General features: G+C 44.5%; 1 protein-coding gene across 2 annotated transcripts in view; it reads right to left on the minus strand.

Annotated features, from left to right (window-relative positions):
- TLN2 (talin 2) overlaps positions 1-22146 on the minus strand; it is a 393238-nt gene that overhangs the window by 94973 nt on the left and 276119 nt on the right. For both annotated transcript variants that reach the window (XM_064267460.1, XM_064267461.1), the window contains 5 exons: positions 18162-18255; positions 15121-15210; positions 12853-12975; positions 12139-12282; positions 9402-9563 (listed from right to left, as the gene is read on the minus strand). In XM_064267460.1, coding sequence (XP_064123530.1) covers positions 9402-9563; positions 12139-12282; positions 12853-12975; positions 15121-15210; positions 18162-18255 — 613 coding nt within the window. The remainder of the gene's footprint in view (positions 1-9401; positions 9564-12138; positions 12283-12852; positions 12976-15120; positions 15211-18161; positions 18256-22146) is intronic.

The following is a 22146-nucleotide window of genomic DNA, read 5'->3' on the forward strand; positions in this document are numbered from 1 at the left end:
TCCTAGTCCACCTTAGCCTTGAACCTCTAGTGAAACCTATTCAGCATCATAGCAACACAAACACAAGCCATCACTGACAGAGAGGTGGAAGCTGTGCATGAGATGCGCCGGCTGGGAATTGAACTTGGGTCTCCTGTAGGGAAGGCAAGAAAATTCTACCACTGATCCACCAATGTTCCCATAGATTATAACTATCCCCAACGGTATGGACAAATTGCACCAGCATAATGCTTAGTGAAGAGGCCAGGTACAAGTGTACCTACTGTATGATTCCATCTGTGTAAAGCACAAAAGCAGGTGAAACTAATACAGGGTGTTAGAAGTCAACTCACCTTTTGGGGCAGGTAAAACTGGAAGGAAACCATTCCACTGTGTGGATCATAACAAATTATGGATAACATTGCGAAGAATGGGAATTTCAGAACACTTCATTGTGCTTGCGCAGAACCTGTACACAGACCAACAGGCAGTTGCTGGAATGGAACAAGAGGATCCTGAGCGGTTTAAAATCAGAAAAGGTGGGTGTCAGGGTTGTATCTTTTCACCATACTTATTCAATCTGCATGGTGAACACATAATCTGAGAAGGTAGACTATATGAAGAAGAACTGGGCATCAGGATTGGAGGAAGACTCAATAACAACCTGCGTTATGCAGATGACACAACCTTGCTTGCTGAAAGTGAGGAGGACCTGAAGCACATACTGGTGAAGATCAAAGACCACAGCCTTCAGTATGGATTACACCTCAACATAGAGAAAACAAAAATCCTCACAACTGGACCAATGAGCAACATCATGATAAATGAGAAAAGACCGTAGTTGTCAAGGATTTCATTTTACTTGGATTCGCAACCAACACCCATGGAAGCAGCAGTCAAGCAATCAAATGATGCATTGCATTGGGCAAATCTGTTGCAAAAGACCTTGTTAAAGTGTTAAAAAGCAAAGATGTCACCTTGAAGACTAAAGTGCACCTGATCCAAGCCATGGTATCTTCAATCGTCTTATATGCATGCGAAAGCTGGACAACGAATAACGAAGACCGAAGAAGAATTGATGCCTTTGAATTATGCTGTTGGTGAAGAATATTGAATATACCATGGACTGCCAGAAGAACAAACAAATCTGTCTTGGACGAAGTACAGCCAGAATGTTTCTTAGAAGGGAGGATGGAGAGGCTTCATCTTACATACTTTGGGCATGTTATCAGGAGGAACCAGTTCCTGGAGAAGGATATCATGCTTGGTAGAGGGCCAGTGAAAAAGAGGAAGACCCTCAACAAGATGGACTGACACAGTGGCTACAATGATGGCTCAAACAGAGCTCCAATTGTGAGGATGGGGCAGGACTGGGCAGTGTTTAGTTCTGTTGTACACAGGGGTTGCTATGAGTCAGAATCGACTCGATGGAACCTAACAAGAAGAAGAAGGCTGGAAGGGAACACAAGCAGGGCTCTGGGTGACGGCAATACTCTGATTCTTCATCTAGGTGTATGCAGCTTGAGAAAATTCACTGAGCTGCACACATATGCATTTTTCTCTATGTATCTTATGCTTTAGTATATATATTTAATTAGCAGCAGGCATTAAGTGATCAGTCACAAAGGTGATTAATGGCTGGATGGACGAGACCCAGGAATGTGGCCCGTGGCCTGTGCCAGGCTGCGTAAGGGTTTATGCTTGGAATTATGTCTCTCCAGTCCTGGGACTGCCCCTCCTCATGCACAAGACTGTTAGAACCAGCAGACTGTGACCCAGCCCAGCAGCCCTGCCTCCAACAAAGGGCCACACTTGAGAAGAGCAGTTACATTTGGAGAAGAATGTAAATTCCCTTGTTAAATGAGTAATTAAACTTTTAATTTAACAGCCATGAACAACGTATAAACACCAATTTACACAATTAGTGAACAAAAATCCAGGGTCACCAGCACTGCAAAACACACAGGTTCTGAGATGGGAGCCATCTGTATTTTTCAATAAAGCAAGAGTCGGTACAAAGGCTACTTCTGAATAACAACCACATTCCGATCAAGCCTCGGCAGCTTGGGACAATAATTATACGTCCACAATGCTAATAATTCCTGAGGAATTCCACTAGCCTGGCTAATATATCTTCTTCGCTAATACCGGACCCTGCTTGTCTCTGTGTTCGTGCCCCTTCCTCATTGGTCTCTGTCCTAACTTGCCATTCTTCTGTTCCGCCATTCTTCTAGGCCCAGTGGAGACCCTACATGCTCTCTACTTCTTGCTCATGTACATGGCCTCATTTCTAACCACTACTCACGGATTTAGTAAACACTGAATCAGTGCCTGCTACCTGCTGGACAAGTAGCCCCACTGGCGCAATGGTTAAGGACTCAGCTGCTAACCGAAAGGTTGGCAGTTTGAATCCACCCAGCGGCTGCACAAGAGAAAGACCTGGCCATCTGCTTCTGTAAAGATTACAGCCAAGAAAACCCTATGGGGAAGTTCTACTTTGTCACATGGGGTTGCTATGAGTCCGACTCCACTGGAGGACACCCAACAACTACCCTATGCTAGGCATTGGCAGGGTAGGAGTGAACTGTTTCAACAGTCTAACCTCAATGTACTGCTAACATCACCCTCTCCTTGAGATCAAGCTCTACCAAACTTTAGAGCAATTTGGGAACAGCAGTGGGAGGCAGGGTGGGAGTCATAGCAGGGTCCTGACATGAGTGGATCCAGCATAGGCAGACCAGTGAAACAGGCAGCTGGCAGGCATGGAGCACTGACTTTGGGGTCAAAAGGACTTAGGTCCTAGTTCTGCCAGAGGCTGTGTGACCTCCACCAACCCGAGTCCTTCCAGTTGGGAAGACATGACTTGTAGCTCAATGAGAGATGCTAAGTCCCCCACTGGGTACGGCTCACCCTTTTCCTGCTTCATACCTATCTACCCTCTTTTCTTCCATTCTCTTCCCAACCTTCCAGGGCCCTCTCAGCCTGGCACTTCCTGTTAAGAATGAAGGCATCTAATCGAACCACCAACGCTTCGTTGAACTTACTCAAACTGAAAAGATGACTACTTGGGGAAAATCCCAAGGAACAGTTTTCTAATGGTACCATTTCATGGAATACACCAAGAGGGGTAATGAAGGGTTTTTTTCTTGTTTTGTTGTTGTTCTGAGCAGGAGCCCTAAAGTCACATATCATATAGTCCATCACCGTTCAGAGAACAGGAAGAAAAGCCCAGTGCCGTGGAGTCGACTCCAACTCAGGGTGGCCCCATGTGTTACAGACTACTGAGCGCCACAGGGTTTTCTTGGCTGTAATCTACACGGAAGCAGATTGCCAGGCCTTTCATCTGACACACTGCTGGGCGAGTTCGAACCGCCAACCTTTAGCTTCGCAGTTGAGCGCCAACCACTTGAGCCACCCAGGGGCCTATTCAGAACAACCACGGAATAGAAAGGCAAGCTATTTCAACCAGTCTTTTTTATCTTCCAAAAGGAAAAGCTATTTCCTCCCAAAGAAGACATTTAGCGCCAGAAAGGATGGTTTGCACAGACACTATTTCACTTCTGAATGATCTTTGCACTCTGGGCATGACTGAGCCATCCCAGCCAATTGAATTCCTACGTCCCCAGAAGTGAAATTTTAAGCAGGCACAGAAGTTTCCCTGTAGTCTGTCACAGAATAGCTGGGCTCACCAGCCGTAATGGGGAAGAGTCACTTAACCTTTTTCTGTAACTTTTCTAAAATTATTTCTTTCAATTGTTTTCCTTCCTTATTTTTTTAAGCACTAGTCTGCTTTGCAAACAGAAACAAGACATTAACAAAGACCACCTTCTCTGAAGGAAAACATTTCGATAGAACAAAGTCAGCTACATGTATCCTGCCATTACATAGCTCAAAGTAGGAAAATAAAGTACTTATAAAATCCAAGGTTTTTTTCTCCTCATTTTTTTACAGTGCTAAAAAGGTCATCTGGAATTTTCACCCTTATAGATGGAAGCAGTACTTTATGCACAGGGTATGCCCATGCCTCGTCCAGCAGGGCACTCCCCACCCCTGGCCAGCTCCTCTCGACCAGCCACAGCTCTCACTTTGCAAGTCTCACAGGGATTCTGGGAGAAACAACTTCTGCGCAAGAATCAAAGATTCTTCACCTCTCAGACAAAGATTAGACAGGCCTATAAAACAAAAAATAACACACGTGGGGAACGTGCTTCTTAGTTCAATCAAATATACAAGACCAAATGGGCAGCTCCCATCCAAAAGCAGGATGAGAAGGCAGGAAGGGATAGGAGCTGGACAAATGGACACAGGGAACCTGGGGTGGAAAGGAGGAGCATGCTGTCACGTTGTGGAGACTGCAACCAGTGTCACAAAACAGCACGTGTATAAATTTTTGAATGAGAAATTAACTTGAGCTGTAAGCTTTCACCTAAAGCACAATTAAAAAAAAAATTGGGAAAAAAAGAATCCTAGGTTCATGGGCTTGGATGCTAGAAGGCACCCTAAAGGTCGTTAATCCCAGCCTCCTCTTTTTCCAGACGATAAAAGCAGCATCTAGAAAGTGGTGTGATTTGCCCGCGGTCACACCTTACTGGCACACCTTAAACCAAAACCCAAGACTTCTGTATCCCTTCTCTGGATCCGTAGAGAGAGAATAAGGAATACGAGAAACTTAAGATTTTTTTCCTTCTTTTTCTTTTGAAGAAATCCACTTTACCAATGCAAACATAAGGATGACCAAGAAAATAAGCTTAGAGCCAAGTGAAATGTGATCAAACAGAGCTGGTTTGGGTGTCCTGGACACACTGGCAGTGCTTAATTGCAAAACACTGAGTTTCAACTCCCCTGTGGGCGGCAGGACCATGTTCAACTTCTCAGAAAAACAAATGCTGCTGTTGCACGATTTCTACTCGGCACTCAAACCTGGGCACCTGCACACTTAGAACGGCATTCCACCCTACACATCTGACCCAAGACCTGGTAATGAGCTGATGGAAGGGCAAAGCAGGAAGCTGCACCCACGGTGACCAGCAGAGAGGGCGGCCTGACTAGGGACTCGGGTCCTTCTACCCTGCCGGCATTTACAGCAGTGCCTGGCGTGGGCACGGAATAGGGGTACAGGTATTTATTGTTGCTGGGCCGCGTGTTCAGATTGGAAAGAAAGCCATTAGAACAGATTTAAAATTCCTGGAGTCATGCATTTTATGTGAGTGCTGAGAACCGAACCAACAACCAATCAGTTGGGGTGGAGCCAACTCCAACTCATGGCAACCCCACGTGTGTCAGAGTGCTCCACAGGGTTTTCAAGGGCTGATTTTTCAGAAGTAGATTGCCAGGCCTCTCTTCTGAGGCACCTCTGGGTGGACTTGAACCTCCACCCTTTCAGTTAGTAGCCGAATGAGCGTTAACCGTTGGCACCACCAGGGATTCCAGTGATACCCCATTGTGAGGGAGTCTGCCTCCTGCTCCCTTGTGCTCTGCCAGGGGGGCTTCCCGCCCTTTTTCATGACTGTAAGAGTGTGGCAGCTGGGATTCAGGATCAGGCATTTCCTCATGGATTAAAAAAAAGCATAAAACTTAGAGAAAAATGCAGCTCCGAGGGCAGCTGTCTGAAGCTCTTAGTGAATGAAATAGTCATTTGATTCATTTGTTTCTCTCTTTGACAGGATTCTTAACTATTCCTTCAAACAGGAAATCTCTTCTGTATATATATACACATATACACACGACACGCTGCAGTGGAACCACTTTTTCCATCGTCCTGTTAGTAAATTAAAAACGAAGCTCTGAGCTCCCGGCAAACCCTGCCACACTCTGGCAATTGAAAAACCAAGCACATTTTGACAACTGAGGGGCAGTGTGTTCCTTTCTGTCCCTCCTGCACAGCTTCTGATCCCCAGGATGTTCAGAGGAGGGAGAGGCCCTTATCTTCTCTGTGTTATAACCACCCTGCACTCCGCCTCTGGCGTTTCCGCACAGGCCTACCTTTCAGGCCATCACAAGAGCTCATTTGCTGCGGGGTATTGCAAAGTGGGTTGGGTTTGACACTGTGAGGAGAATCAGAAAAGACAGTGAGATCTTACCAGATGGGTCAGAATTTAAAACCAAGGAGGAGACAGAAAAGAAAGGGGCTTCCGGAGATTTTTTCTTTTTAAAAATACGGTTTCTTTCCATTTTTCTCCCTTAATCCATCTAAACATAATCTGGTTTTTAATGATCAGAAAATAGCCAACTTTAACTGAGATCAGGAAACTATACATTTAACTGGTATAAATTAATTATACATCAACCTGCAATGATGTCTCCACTTTCAGCTATATTGCTGTTTTTCTATCCCTGTCTCCCCGAGACGCACACAAAAGCACTGTGAACACATTAAGGTGTTTCTCTCAGGCTGAGAACCTGGGATGCTGATGGTCTCACCAGGGCAAACGTGTGAACAGTGCGCCAGGACTGAGAGCAGCAAGAGCAGAGACTCTGGGCCTGGGCTTGAATCCCGACCCACCAATCACTGGCTGGGTCACCTTGGGAAAATTCCTTAACCTCTTTGTGCCTCAGTTTCCTGTATCTAAATGAGGATGATAGCCACAGGGTGGTTGTATGGATTAAATAATATACACGAAGCACTTGGAACAGGGCATTACGTACAATAAACATTAAAAAACATGTTATTAATTTCTAATACTATGAACCATGCTGGCAACTGCCATCAGGATCACAGGCCCACCTGGCGTCGCCCTTATTTATTCAACTTCAAGCTAGCTTTCAAAAGGGCAGCTAAAAGTTTTCTTTTTCTTTTCTTTTTTTTTTTAAGACTCTTTGTTTAAACAGCTAAGGAACTTGAGTGAGGTCACCGCCCAGTGCTCTCGCCAGCCAGCTTCCAGCTGCTGTGGGGAGAGAGATTCTCTCCTCTGTGGCTGCTTGGCTCATCCTGTTGACTGATTTCTCCATGATTATACTGGCTTTTGAGAGTGAAAGGAAAAGAGGTGTATAGTGCCACGCCCTCTGGAAAGAACTGGGAAAACCTCATTTCTCAGGACATGTCCCAACAACAAAAACTAAAACCACTGCTGTTGAGTTGATTCCAACTCATAGTGATCCTATAGAATGGAGTAGAACTGCCCATACGGTTTCCAAGGAGTAGCTAGTGGATTCAAACTGTTGACCTTTTAGTCAGCAACCAGGCTCTTAACCATTGTGCCATCAGGGCTCCACCCCCGACAACAAAGCAGATAAAAAAGAGCTGCCATCGAGCCAATTCCAACTCATGGCAACCCCGTGTGAGTCAGAGTAGAACTGTTCTCCATAGGGTTTTCAACGACTGATTTTCCAGAAATAGATCACCAGGCCTTTCGTCCAAGGTACCTCTGGGTGGACTTAAACCTCCTACCTTTGGTTAGCAGCCAAGCCAACTAAAGATTTGCACTACTCAGGGATTCCACAAAACAGATCCAAACTACCAAACCCACTGCCATCAAGTTGATTCCAATTCATAGCGACCCTATAGGACAGGGCAGAACTGCCCATAGGGTTTCCAAGGCTATAATCATTATAGAAGCAGGCTACCACATCTTTCTCCCGCAAAGCAGCTGGTGAGCTGAACCATCAACCTCTCGGTTAGCAGCTGAGCACTTAAGCACTGTGCCACCAGGACTCCTTTCACATAGCAGATACCCCTACCTTAAAAAAAATATGAAAACCCTTAAAGAAAAAGTGTTAAGACCTCCAATGCCTTTTCCTTCTGTGTATCAGGACGGCACTGGGTTTGGTTTTTTTTTGGTTATCAGGAAAATAAAACCAGTGTACAAACAAACAGAAAGCAAAGACAACAACAACAGCTGACCCAGAACTGTTACACTGCCTTCCATGACAATGCTCCAGAGTGTGAGTGCTGGGTTCTTTGTCCGTGGTCTGATGCCCAGGCGGTGGCTGTTCTCCCGCAAGGTCAGCTGCCCGTTGCCTGCCTGGCTCCAGCTTAGGGCCAACTGGGCCCGTGGTTTTACCACCCACCTACAATTTTACAGCCCCATTGTTCCAAACCTCTCCTGTCCTCATTCTCACAAGGACATCCGTTCCCCCAAAATGGCCTAGAGCCACGATACTTCCCTAGGACCCTCCTGCTCCATAATTTCCTAGGGTACGGAATTACTAGAGTAAAATGGGTGATTTGAAATTTAAAGTGAGATTAGAAGAAATACAAATACCCAAAGACATTAAAATATCTTTCGTCTAGGTCTTTGACCATCTGGTCTACCCATAGTCAGGAAATCTGGACTAATTCTACTTGAGAGGCAGCCCTGATCCTTCAACAAATAATTTACAAGGAAAAAAATGAATAAATGGAGGGGAAAGTCTATACATTAAAGAAAAAAATACGTCAAGTATACATCAACAAAGCTGTTTAGAAAGAAAAGGACTTGAACTATCAGTGGAAAGGGAAGGTAAGAGAAGGAGGAAGATGGACTGAGACAACTAGGGAAATCTGAATGCCGACCGGACAGTGGACATTAAGGAATTCGTGTTAACTTTGCTTAAAGTGGGATAATGGTATCATGGTGATATGATTTTTCACTTTATTGCACAGAGGCACATACTGAAATATTTACAGATAAAATGATATTGAAGACTTGCTTCAAAGTAACCGGAAACGGTGAAACAAGATTGGCCAGGAGTTGATAATTGTTGCAGCTGGCTGAACAGTGGCTACACAGGGTTTGTTGATGTTGTTTTGTCTATGTTTGAATAGTTTCCATAATAAAAACGAAATGCTTCATGCAATGTCAACCATGACTCCGTATCCTTTAACACCTGTCTTTTTACATAAAGCTCCCCCTGCCACCTACCTGCAGTCTGTAATACAACTGGTTATCAACATGGAATGTTGTATGTTTTTAAAAGCTGATGCTCCATTTTTTTTAAATTAAATTTAAACATGTGTAAACAGAATATATATTGCAGAGATTAAACTGATGGTTTTTTACATTAAAAGTGACTTTTCCACCATCCCCAATTCCCTTCTCCCTCCACCCACCCTCTCGATCCAGATACTCCTAAGAAGAACGGCAGAGCCATCTACCCACCCAGTCAAAACCACCCCAAGTAAATATATAGTTCAAGTAAAAACAGGGTGTTTCCTATCCAAAGTACTCAGAGATTCTATGGCCAAACTCTTTCACCAGATTTCTGTTCCTAAGTTCCTCATAAACACAAACTGGGGACTCCCCTCCACCCCCTAGAAGGTTAGCAGAGCAAGGCTCTTGGTTTTTCATGATAAATTTTTCCACTAGTAAGAGACTCTTCACAATGACATAGTCATGAGAGTGAATTAGAAATAAGTCTTAGGAGAGCAAAGCTTGACTCCTGCACTTCTTTTCTCTGTGCAAGACGACATGGGGATTAGCAGGGTCCCCAGTTCACTGGCCCACCTTTATGGTCTTCACCAGGTTGGCGGTGCTGTTGGCGACTTCTTTGGCTGACTGGACAAAGTGTCTCTTGGCCACTGGGTTGGCCGTCTTAGAGGAGGCGATGCGGCAGGCGTTGCACAAGGCGGAGGTGTGCTTGGCGACAATCGTGGCGGCTGACAGAACCTACAAAGCATGGGGCTGAGCTGGGGGCACCAGATCAACCTAGTCTCTAGCCTTAAATCTCTCTTCAACCCACCATGCCCAGAGCCAGTGTAATGACGATGTGTATTCTAGCTCTGCTGTCCCAAGCCCCCCCCAGGAAAGGAGAGGGAACATTCAGTGACGGAGAATTTAAAAGGAGAAGGTAAGGAGGTGCTGAGGTAGCAACGAGAGTGAGCTGGGCTCCAGATAGTCTTAAAGGTGATGCAGTGAGCTATCCTTTGGGATCCCTACAGGGTACAGAGTCTAGATCAGCACTGCCCAATAGAAATATAGTATGAGCCACACATAGAATTTAACATTTTCTAGTAGCCACATTGGAGACTCCAGATAAATTAATTACGATTTTTCACTTTATTGCACAGAGACACATACTGAAATATTTACAGATAAAATGATGGTGAAGACTTGCTTCAAAGTAACCGGAAAAGGTGAAACAAGATTGGCCAGGAGTTGGCCAATTAGGTAAGAGATAAATCTAAGATATTATCATTTCATCATACAATCAATATTAAAAATTATTAATGAGACTTTTTACAAGTTTTCTTACACTACGTGTTCAAAACCCAGTGTGTATCTTACATTTACAGCACATCTCAAATTGGACTAGCTACATTTCCAGTGCTTAATAATCATACAGAACCAAACCAAGCCAAACCCACTGCCCTTGAGTCGATTCCAACTCATGGGGGCCCTACAGAATAGAGTAGAACTGCCCCACAGTGCTTCTAAGGAATGCCTGGTGGATTCAAACTGCCAGCCTTTTGGTTAGCAGCCGAGCTCTTAACCACTGTGCCACCACGGCTCTTACCCTATCTGAGAATCCAGGTCTAGGAGATGCAGCTGAGGTGAAAAAAAGAAACACCAGGAAGCTGCCACTCCTGCCTCTTCTACAGATGGGCCGCAGGCACCTTATCAAGGAGTGTGGCTCAGGAACCCCAAAAGGCTCCACCTTCCACCCCATCCTCATCTGCTTTCCTGAATCCACCTGTTCTAGTTGCTGAGACTGAACACCCCTGCAGCCTTAACTGGCAGGTAACGAATCCCAGCTGTACCAACGCCATAAACATCAGCTCTCAGGCTGGTCCAGATGTCCCTGCACTGCCCCCTTTACTTGGGTCTTCCTCCTGCCTCAAGAGTGCTAGTCCCAGGATTCACTGCAGATGTTCTACTCCGAGGCTGCTATGGGGGAGAATCACCCAATAGGCAAGGTAAGCATGGTGCTTACCGTGCTTAACAGATCATCTGTAATGAACAATTTCACCACATCAAAACAAACAAAAAAAATCAAACCTGTTGCCATCGAGTAGATTGCAACTCATAGCGACCCTACAGGACAGAGTAGAACTGCCCCATGGGGTTTCCAAGGGGCGGCTGGTGGATTCAAACTGCTGACCTTTTGGTTAGTAGCCAAACACTTAACCTCTGCGTCACCAGGGTTCAAAGATGTGGTGAAACCCCTGTGAAATTGTTCACTACAGATTAGTAAACACAAGTAAGCCTGTGTTTGCCTTGCTTACTGGGTCATCTGCCCTGTCAGGGTCTGTAAATTTGATAAGAGGCTTTGATTCTGTAGGAAGGTGCTGTGGGGTTGGGAGAGAGACAGATGCCAGCCATACCCAGAAGTGGAATCTTTGATGTGGTGAAAAAATGTGAAATCGTTCCCTACAGATGATCTGGTAAGCAAGGTAACCACCGTGCTTACCTTGCCTATTGGATAACCTGACCCTGCTCTGCTACTCCATACCAGACAGTTCTCGTTTCTTTCAGCACACAAGACCTTGGCAGTGAATGGGACCCATGCCACCCTGGTATTAGAAGTGTCCTAAAATGTCTCTCTGGTTCCCTTCTGCACTGTGGATTCTTATCCAACGTTGAGGCCAGCTCAAAGCTGCCATCTCTGTGAAGTGATCCCTGATATCCCCCAAAAGAATTCATCACATCTTCCCCTGAGTCCCTGGCTTTGTCATCACACCCAGATCACCGCATTTTCCAGGCTTTGTCCACGTCTGCCTCCTCCATTAGATTAAGAGCCAGTGGGACGGGGTTCGGGGCTGACTCACGCTGACCCTTAATACTGAACACAGAGCCAGCCTGCACTGAGTGGAGTCATGAGACTCCTGGTGAATCTCTCTGTGATCACCTTATTCCAGTCCCTCGTATCATTAAAAAAAAAACCAAAAAACAAAAACCTGTTGCCACTAAGTTGATTCTGACTCATAGCGACCCTACAGGACAGAGTAGAACTACCTCACAGGGTTTCCAAGGAGTATGCTGGTGGGTGTGAACTGCCGACCTTTTGGTTAGCAGCCAAACGCTTAACCACTGCACCACCAGGGCTCCACCCTCGTATCATAGCACCTAATTCCCACTTGGCCACATTTTACAATACACCCCACTGTCACTATCTACAGTGCTGCATTTATCTGGCTCTGCAAGCTCTGAAAGAGTAGGGTTTTTCACTAATTTCTCACCGTCCCCATCGCTCCTCTAGAATTGCTGAAAGACTCACAAACTGCACATCCTCCCCAAGTGTTACCTGTGACGGGCTGCTGCCGGGGTCCACCAGGTTCTGGCATGCCATCTGGATCGCTTGGTTCGCCCTGGCAAACTGGATAGGATCCACAAGGCCCTGGTGGCCTGCCTGGCTGTTGGGATCAGAGATGCCAACCAAGTAGGCAGCCTGGAGAGTGAGAGGAAAAGCCACAGCTCAGGCTCCAGACTCCAGATGAACCCGTGGTGGACAATGGCCCTGCAGTGGGCAGGCAGCAATCCTGCCCGGGTGCTCGTTCGTGCAAGCTTGTCAGCAGAATCTCATTCCTCTCCCAATAGAGGGGCACTGGGATGGACAGGCTGAAGCCAGCTCGGGCCAGTGACATGCTAGCAGGAGTCTGCTGAGGATTCTGGGAACAAGGCCCCCTGCTCTTAAGAGCCACAAGAGGCTCTTCTGCAGAACACGAGCGGGGATGGAGGAAGCCCTCACTGCTCCTCTTACGACCACGAGGGTGCTTAGCCTAGGCCTGAAGATGACCCCAGTTGGCAGCAGGAGAGTCAGAAAGAAGTGGGTGCAGACCAAAGGTACAGTGCTGCTGGGTGAGCCAACCCTGGAGCCACCCTACCCATGGGCCTCTCCTCTTGTAGCCTGTTATTGTTAGGTGCCATCAAGTCAGTTCCAACTCACAGCAACCCTATGTACAATAGAACAAAACAGTGGAAGACATGTGAGTCAGGGAACCATAGACCAGCCACTTACCTGGGCCGCAGCCTCCGTCAGCCCACAGAGAGCCTTGGATGCAACCCCTACACACTCCCCAAAAGCAGGGAGGTCCCCAGTCTTGGCGTTCTGTGAAATCCCTGCCATCGACTCCCCCAGAACCTGCAAAACGAACAGGCAGAGATATTCTCTGTGCAGCATTGCTTAAAACCACGGGGCCAAGGAGGCCACACTTCCAGCTTCAGCATTCAAGGTCACTTAATTGACAACATTTGCCATTTTTCTCCTTTATTTGCATGAAGAAGAGCTTCAGGAGGATTATACCACTTCCATGCCATAAAGAGAAATGATTAATGAAAGTATGAACCTTTCATCTGAAAATGATCTACAGTCCAAGAAGATATACTTAAGACACACAGATCAATAAAGTAAAATCCATATGGCGCATGCCTCGGGTGAATGGTCCAAACTGAGAATTATTGCTTCCCAGAACATAAGCTGTAGGTGAACTCACGTCCAGAAGCCAGATGATGCAACCTTCCCAGTATTTATTTACTTATTGACAGTAAAATTTAAATACATGTTTGTTAAGAAGTATATGTAATAATAATCTAAACACAAACTAAGGACGCTTCCTAAATTTTGTAAGCATTTTTCCTTATTTTGAAAATCAGTGGTACATTCTTTCATCAGGGGAACTTACACCACAACTGAAAGGGATCCTAGTGTTTAGAATCCAACCCAGAGGGGTCAAGGTCACACAGAAGGTCATGTGGGTGAGGGCAGGGCACCCATCCCCAAAATGGCATTTCTCCTTCTATGAGCGTCATCAGGAACCGGGAGGGAGGGCCCTATTCTTCTGGGTCATAGATGGTTAAACTGAAGGGTGTTCAACACATACCCTCTGGAGAGGCTATGGCATTGCCAAGCATAAAACCTAATACAGAGTTCTATTCATTTGCCAATATAAGTCATCTTGGATGGGGCAATGAAATAAATTCCTTCAAGTAAAATGCTACTTAATTACTTCAAACCAAACCAAACCAAACCCATTGCTGTTGAGTTGATTTCAACTTACACCAACCCTACAGAACAGAGCAGAACTTCCCCACAGAGTTTCCAAGACTGTAATCTTTATGGAAGCAGACTGTCACATCTTTTTCCTTTGGAGCAGCTGGTAGGCTCGAACCACCAACCTTTTGGATAGCAGCCAAACTCTTAACCACTGCACCATCAGGGCTCTACTTAATTGCTTAGATATACAAAATAATGCAGCTTACATAAAGACGGGCAAAGCAAAAACTTGGAATGTTTATTTACAGTATTTTCCCCTCTTCTAACCCAGCATCCCTCCTGGAGAAAAAACAGATTCTTTGGATCTAAGTACACAAACATATGCATCATGCCCTTAGTGTGTCCATTACTCTGTAAGGGGTGCTGGACAGAACAAACTAGTCCAACACAGACTGGTTCAACACAAACCCAGCACACCTGATGTCACCCCGATACAGACGTCTCCCCAAAGCTAATGTAAAAGTGACGTAAACAAAGGAGTTCCAGGTACAAAGCCTTACGAAATCCATTCACTTCACTCACATTTCACTAAACTTTCTGATTTTGAGGGATTCTCAAAAGACGCTGATATGATTACCATAGATGAGTGGTTCTCAATCTTCTTTTGTTTTTATTACTACTCCCCTAAGGAGCCTGTTAAGACTTGTTTTCCCCCCAACTGTCATCCCACCCCACCCCCTGAATCAAATTAAATACTAAGAAATAAAATTTTGTCAAGGAGGTTTAAAGTTTGGAAGGCAATAAACCACTGTAATATCTAAGATTCTCTACTCCCCTTAGAATGCGTGCCACAGGCAGATGACAAAAGGACACACATGAGGGTCTCGCATAGGCCAAAGCCACCAACGACTTCCCGCAGCAGCTCAGTCCCAGGTGTAGAAGACACCTGAGTTGATGCAGCATAAGACCCACCTGTGATATGAGACAGAGCGGTGGCTCTCCAAGCTGGCTGCTGGGCACGTAGCTTGGGCATCACCTAGGGGCTTGTGAGAAGTGCAGACTCTCAGGTCCCACTCCAGATCTGCAGAATCACAAGCTCTGGAGGTGGGGACCAGTGATCCAGGTGGCTCTGATGCACACTCAAGTCTGAGATGCCTTGGAACAAAGTCCATGGCGTTATGATGCCTGCAGCCATTCAGGGTGGTCACACGCAGATGCACATGAACCACTTCTGGGTTTTCACCCACACTGAAGAGTAACACTGACTGTGAATTACCACCCAGACACACCTACCTTAGAGTTCTCCATCACACTCTCAATGCAGTCAAAGTAAGAGAGGTCACTGACAGGTTCATTAGGATTATCCAGCATCCCCTTCACAGTCTACAGAAGAAGAACACAACTTAAAAAGCAAGCAAGTTTTTGTAACATATGTTGGTACCACAATTCAAAAATATGAAAATAAGAACAAAAGCCCAAGCAAGTGTTACAGAACAAAAGAAACTCAGTATAAAATACCTGTTGTCTACTTCCCCTCCACACACAGAATTATGGACATAAGGGCTCTGGTCTTATCACTCATTTACCCAGAGTCCTGAGAGGAACTGAGATCATGATATTCATGACGTCAGGTTTCCTCATCACATCTAGCAACATGGCACAGACAAGTGTGCCAGTGGTCTTACGTTAGCTCAGCTAGAGGTAAGAGTCTTCTGTTCCCGGTTTTGAAGGAATAGAAGCATTGTATCCAAAGAAGGGAAAGATTTCCTTTTTCTTCAAGAAATGTGAAGATCAATGCCAGGCAACATATTCGTGGTTAATTGGCACAATTTCTCTGCTGGGTTAACTCCAAGGAGTTTAAATTTCAAGGACCCATTCATTCATTTCTTCATGCCCCAAAATTGTGAGAACCTTTAGTCTTTCAGTTCTGGAACTTTCAGTGGGGAGGTATGAAAGAACGTAATTCACCAAGACTGCCCACTGGGATGGTTCATTTGTTTTCATTTGTCTGTTTTAATAAATTATTTTTTAGAGCAGTTAATCTTTCATTAATGTAGTGTACTTGTTACAAATGAACCAATACTAATATAGTGAAGTCCACAGTTCCCATTAACGTCCATTGTGTTGTACAGTCCTATGGGTTCTGACAAATGCGTGCTGGCATGTGTCTGCCATCACAACAGCAGGCTGAGTGGTTTCACTGCCCTTCAACGCCCCGGTCCACCTATTTATCCCCCCCGCCCCATCAGTGGAAACAACGGATCTTTTTACTGTCTCCATAATTTTGCCTTTTCCAGAAAGTCACAGAATTGAAATCACACGGTATGTAGCCTTTTCAGACTGGCTTCTTTCACTTAGCAATACACATTTAAGGTGCCTCCACGTCTTTTCATGGCTTGACAAGTTTGTGTTTTTTAATTGCTGAATAATACTCCACTGTATGGATGCACCACAGTTTGCTTATCCATTCGCCTACTGAAGGACAGCCTGGTTGCTCCCAATTTTTGGCAATTTTGAGTAAAGCTGCTATACACATTGTGTGCAGGTTTCTGTGGGCTCATTTGTTTTTAATTTAAAAAGTATAGAAAAATGTTTAGTCTGGTTTAGGCCACCCCAAGGAACTGGGGTGCCTCCTCTTTGTCTCCAGGCCACTGGAAACCGTTGCTTGCCTTGCTGTTAATGACCTCTGATCACCACTAAAGAGGGGCTTTTCCAGGGGGAGGGAAACCTGGACGTTTATCTCTTCAGCCATCTCCCCACTGTGAGGGAAGGCACATTAAGTCCCAGGCTTCCAGGAAGCAGCCTTGGAGGCATAACCAACACAGAGATGAGGCCACTTGAGTTACAAAGGGTTGGAACGAAGTAACAGGGGAAGCTGCTGAGCTGTTCAGTTAAGGACATGAAGGAAAAAGGTCAGGGTAAAGAATGGGTTCATTTCACTGAAGAACCTCCTCCCACTCTTTGGATAATCAAACTTGTTTTAGCAACAGCAACCCTGAAGCAGTCATCACTTTGGTGACCAAGGGTATCATTAAGGGGCAGAGTATTTGCACCTAGGCCAGCAGAGCTCACTTAGATCAACGGCCCCCATATCATTTATATCTGCAAATGTGAACAGGCCAGATTAGGGCAGTAGTTCAGCCATCATAAGAATGTTCTCAACCGTGTTCATAATGCTTCAGTCCCGTGATAAGAGGCCCCACCTCACATTCACCAGTGCACAGCGGCCTATTTGCCTCACAGAGGGGGCCCCAATCAAATGCTTCAGCAGCTGCAATGGGTATTTCCACCACACCAGCCTCATGATAATCACCCAGGAGATGAAAGGCCCACGGGACACAACCTGTATCTACTGGGTGCCCATTTGGCTGTTTCAACATAAGCTTCATTGGTTAGAATTGCTTACACACAAGTGGGCATGTTGATTTTACGTTTACCCACACACATCCTATAGGCATAAATGAAGTTTCAATTACAAGTCAATCGTGACTGTGAATATAAATTGAAAAGCACCCACAAATGTGCTCTCGGCCATCAGGGGCCCTGAGGTCACCTTGATTGTGTAGTAAAGAAGGGTCACTCCTGTGTTTTCTCCTGCATGTTGCAAAATAAAATGTACAGGGAATTCGTTCTCAGTCAGCACACCTACACCAGCCTCTATTTCTCTCCCAAATGCCCAGAATAATCTCTCCAAAACTTTCCAGGTAGAGACTGCTCATCTTCAACCTACATCCAACACCACAGGCCATACCTTCTGAAAACAAGAATCTTTTAACAAATATAAACCTCATCCCACTTAGATTGAAACTTTGGCCCCCATAGTCTACCAGGAAAGATAAAAAGCAAGGACAGAGGAGAGGAAAATAATCCTGGAGGGGAAGAACAGGACCACCAGTACAGCTTCCATCATGTCGACTCCAACTCACGGTGGCCCCATGAGTATCAGAGGAGAACTGTGCTCCACGGGGTTTTCAGTGGCTGATTTTCAGAAGTAGATCGCCTTTCTCCTGAGGTACCTCTGGGGGGACTCAAACTTCCAACCTTTTAGTGAGCTGGGTGGGATAACCATTTGCACCACCCAGGGATGCCTAACAGGGGCACCCAAACCAAACCAAACCCATTGCCATCAAGCTGATTCCAACCCACGACAACCTCATGTGTTACAGAGTAGAACTGCTCTATAGGGTTTTCTTGGCTGTAATCTTTACAGAAGATTGCCAGGCCTTTCTTCTGTGGCATCGTTAGGTGGGTTCAAACTGCCAGCCTTTAGGCTAGTAGTCAAGTGTAAACTGTGCCACACCCTGTAAGTCTGCAGCAGCCTCCTCTGGGCCTACCTCGAGCTCACGGAGGGCGTTGTCACACTCCTTCTGGCCAGGAGCTTGCTGCGTGCACAGCGTGATGAGCTGATTGATGCTCTCTGTCACGGCTCTGTGAGAAAAACAGACAAGGTGTTTTTTAAAAGACTGAAAGTACATTCCACACCAATGCTTTGCAGATTCACCAGCAACACAATTAACTTACTCTGTGAGCTGGGTGCCCAGTGAAAGCTCTGCCACAAGTCTGAGGCTCCAAACAACAAATATAAACCACACCCAGGGGAGATGGAAACCTTTCAAGCAAAAGAGAACCCCACCTTGCTTCATGTTATTCATTTGCTATACCCTTAGGGGGGCACATACATAGTTCTCTTAAGAAAGCATGACTCTCTTTTACTATGTTCACGAGAAAGAATTCCCAGCGAAGTTCCAACTAGAAACCCTTCATTAGCAACCCGCCAGAGTTAAGATTATCTGCAGAAGCTGTTTTGGGATACAGGAGACGTAAACTCTGCCTACGATTTCAAAATCTCCACTTGCCATTAAATTCTACATGACTGACTAGTTCCTAGAAGCTGTCCCAAAATTATTCCTTAAAATAGCTATTTTCTTTGTTAACATTAATAGGAATAAATGAGAGACTCTTGTGTGATTTTAGATGGGTTTCTACACTTCTTAGAACTTAAAAGGCAACCCAGATTTTTTTCTACATTGACACCCTTCTTGAGAAGACCCTTCTTAACTCTGTGTCAGATTTAGGAAGACCGTGATCCATTTGGAGTTAATTTTGTGTAAGGTGTGAAGTATGGACTGAGGTTCTTTTTTTTATTTTCTGGAATCCAACCGTTCTAGTTTTCATTTGATGAAAAGACTATCCTTCCTCTATGGAATTGATTTTGCACCTTCGTTGATGATCAGCTGGTCAACTGTATGGGGTCTGTTTCTGGACTTTTATTTTGTTTCATTGATCTAAGTGTTTACCCTTTGCCAATGCCACACTGCCTTGATTACTGTAGCTTTATAAGCGCTCTTAACGTTGAGTACCCTTCCACTTTATAAATGAAAATCCTGAGAAAGACGAGCTAACTCCCCAAGGGGATGCTACAAGTATGAAGCAGAAACAAGGCTTCAATCCATGTCTGCCTGGCTCCAAAGCTGGAGTCTTCACCACTTTCCTGCAGGTCATAATTAAACCACTCTTTGGCAGGGTCTGGTGTTCCATTCACAGTTACTCACCATTACAGTTAAAGGGCAACTTAAAATAAATGAAGGCCCACGTTGCTGTTAGCCACTAACGCTGCCTAATATACAAGCTGCTTCATTTTATTAAATTGGCTCTGCAGCTTCCCATAGAATATCAGATTAGATGGAAAATGATGTGAATGTACAGAGGCTTAACTACTCGATGAGGAAACATGGCTTTGGATTTTAAATTCACCTAGGGTGATGGGGAAACCCTGGTGGCGTAGTGGTTAAATGCTATGGCTGCTAACCAAAAGGTCGGCAGTTCAAATCCACCAGACGCTCATTGGAAACTCTATGGGGCAGTTCTATTCTGCCCTATAGGGTCACTATGACTCAGAATCAACTCGAGAGCAACTGTTTTTTTTTTTTTGTTTGGTTTTAGGGTGATGGGTTGGGAAGAGGAAAAACATTCCTGAACTCAAGAAAGAATCCCCAAATCGTTCTTCCAAGAGTGACTCTGGTGATCTATTTATCTGGGGATGCGTGCTCAATTAAGGTGCCATTGGAAAGTGCTGTCTTCTACATGGTGCAAAGCAAAAGCGATGAGTCAATGAGATGGCAGGACAATGCCTCGTTCCAACCCCTCGGAGGGGGTGGTACACAATGAATGCATTTCCAGCGTCCCTCAGAGTCCAACACCACGTTCTGTGTGGTAGCCTTCCAAACACCTGAGTGCACAGGCTGGCTTGTGTCCACTTAATTAAGGATGCAGAATGTCACCAACTAGGATGCCATGACCATTTGCAGACAATTTCCACATATAACAAAAGCTTTCCATTTAGCTTATTTCTTTCAATGTTTCCTGTTTATCTGGGTTTTCTCTTTAAACCTCATTTTTATATGAAGATCTTTCCACTAAAAACTAAGTGTTTACAGCTAGTAAATCCAGAGGGTATACAGCTGTTCACAGGCCTGTTCTTTTAACTTTTTTGTAGATGTGAAAAATTTTCAAATAAAAGCGTGGGGTAAATACATCCATACAATGGAGTGTTTTTCCACGGTAATAAGAATTAACTATGAAACGGCATGGAGGACCGCACTGCCGAGAGAAAGAAATCAGTCTGAAATGCTACACGTACTGTATGATTCCAACTACGTGACATTCTGGAAAAGGCAAACTATCGGGTTGCTATGAGTCGGAATCGACTTGACAGCAGTGGGTTTATAGAGACAATGGTTAGATCAGTGGTTGCCAGGGACTCAGCGGCTGAGGGAGGGCATGAATAGGTAGAGCACAAGGCATTTTGGGGGCATTTTTAGGACACTTAACATTATGTATTCATCAAAACCCATGGACCATACAACACAAAGACTGATCCCTAATGCAAACTATAGAACAAACCCAAAAACCAAACCCGTTGCCATCGAGTTTATTTCTACTCATAGCTACCCTATAGGACAGAGTAGAACTGCCTCATAGGGTTTCCAAGGAGCGGCTGGTAGATACAAACTGCTGACCTTTTGGTTAGCAGCCGAGCTCTTTACCATTGCGAAACCAGGGCTAACTAAACTTTAGTTAATAATGAATCAATATCGGTCCATTGATCATAACAAATGTACCAGATGAATAAAGATGTTAGTAAAAGGAGAAACCGTGTACAGGAGGGAGGAAGCTATATGGGAACTCTCTGTACTTTCTGTACGCTTTTTCTGTAAGCCTAAAACCGCCCTAAAGAATAAAGTCTATTAAAAAAACAAACAAAAAAACCAACTAAGGGTTTGTAGTTGTATAATCCATAAAAGTGTCAGCCCAGCACTGTATGTCTGAACGAGTCACACAGGTAACAATGATCCTTGACTAAGTAGCGTCATGCAGGTATCATCCATCCCTGTAACTCATTTCCGAGTGTGGGTTACATAGCCAGACAATAAACTAAGAGGCCCAAAAGCAAATGTTCATGTAGATTCGACAAGGAAAAAAACATTATGTTTCAAACTACAGCATTTATTTATAAAAGCAAAAGATTAGAGGCAACTCATATACGCAACAGTAAAGGGCTGGTTAAATGAAAGTACAGCCCACAACAGAATTCCATTTAAAATCATACTGTATATCATGTTACAATGCCATGGAAGAATATTCATGATAAACAAGTAAAATAAAAATGACAGCAGTACATACAGTATGAGCCCATTACTGTAAAAATAAACGTCCACATAAAAATACGACAGAATGACATATGTCAAAAGTTAACTGATCTTTTTAACATTTTTAAAGCAAAAATTTCAATAAATCTACTAAAAATATGAATAAATCAACTTACAGTATCATAAAAATATGCCTGAAATTAGCAGGGATTTCCTTCTGTTCTATATAAATCTAAATAGTCCTGGTAGAAATTTTTATTTTTTCACATTTTTAATGGTAAAATCTGTACAGGTTTATTTTTTTAAAAATACAAAAAAGTGAAATAACCAAAGTCCACCAGCCAGAGATAATATTTCCCTGTACTTATTCTTTATCTAGGCATATCTATCTACTTCCACATTTTTAAAAATCTCAGAGGTTAAAAAGTGCTTTCTAACCTAAGAACTGCTTAGTGTTCAGAGATATTGAATCAACTCAACCAATGTTTGGGAGCCCTGGCTGGAAATTTTAAAGAGATACGCAACTGGATCAGAGGTAGGGGTGGAAGATAATCCACCAATTTGTGCTTTCTGTTTACCTACTAAGCACATATCACCTGAGAAGTAGTTTGGAGGAAAAAGCAGTATAAGACATTTCCCTTCCTCAAGGGAGAAAGGGAAGACAGAACAA

The sequence above is a fragment of the Loxodonta africana genome, chromosome 13 (assembly GCF_030014295.1).
Source record: "Loxodonta africana isolate mLoxAfr1 chromosome 13, mLoxAfr1.hap2, whole genome shotgun sequence".
Lineage (NCBI taxonomy): Eukaryota > Metazoa > Chordata > Mammalia > Proboscidea > Elephantidae > Loxodonta > Loxodonta africana.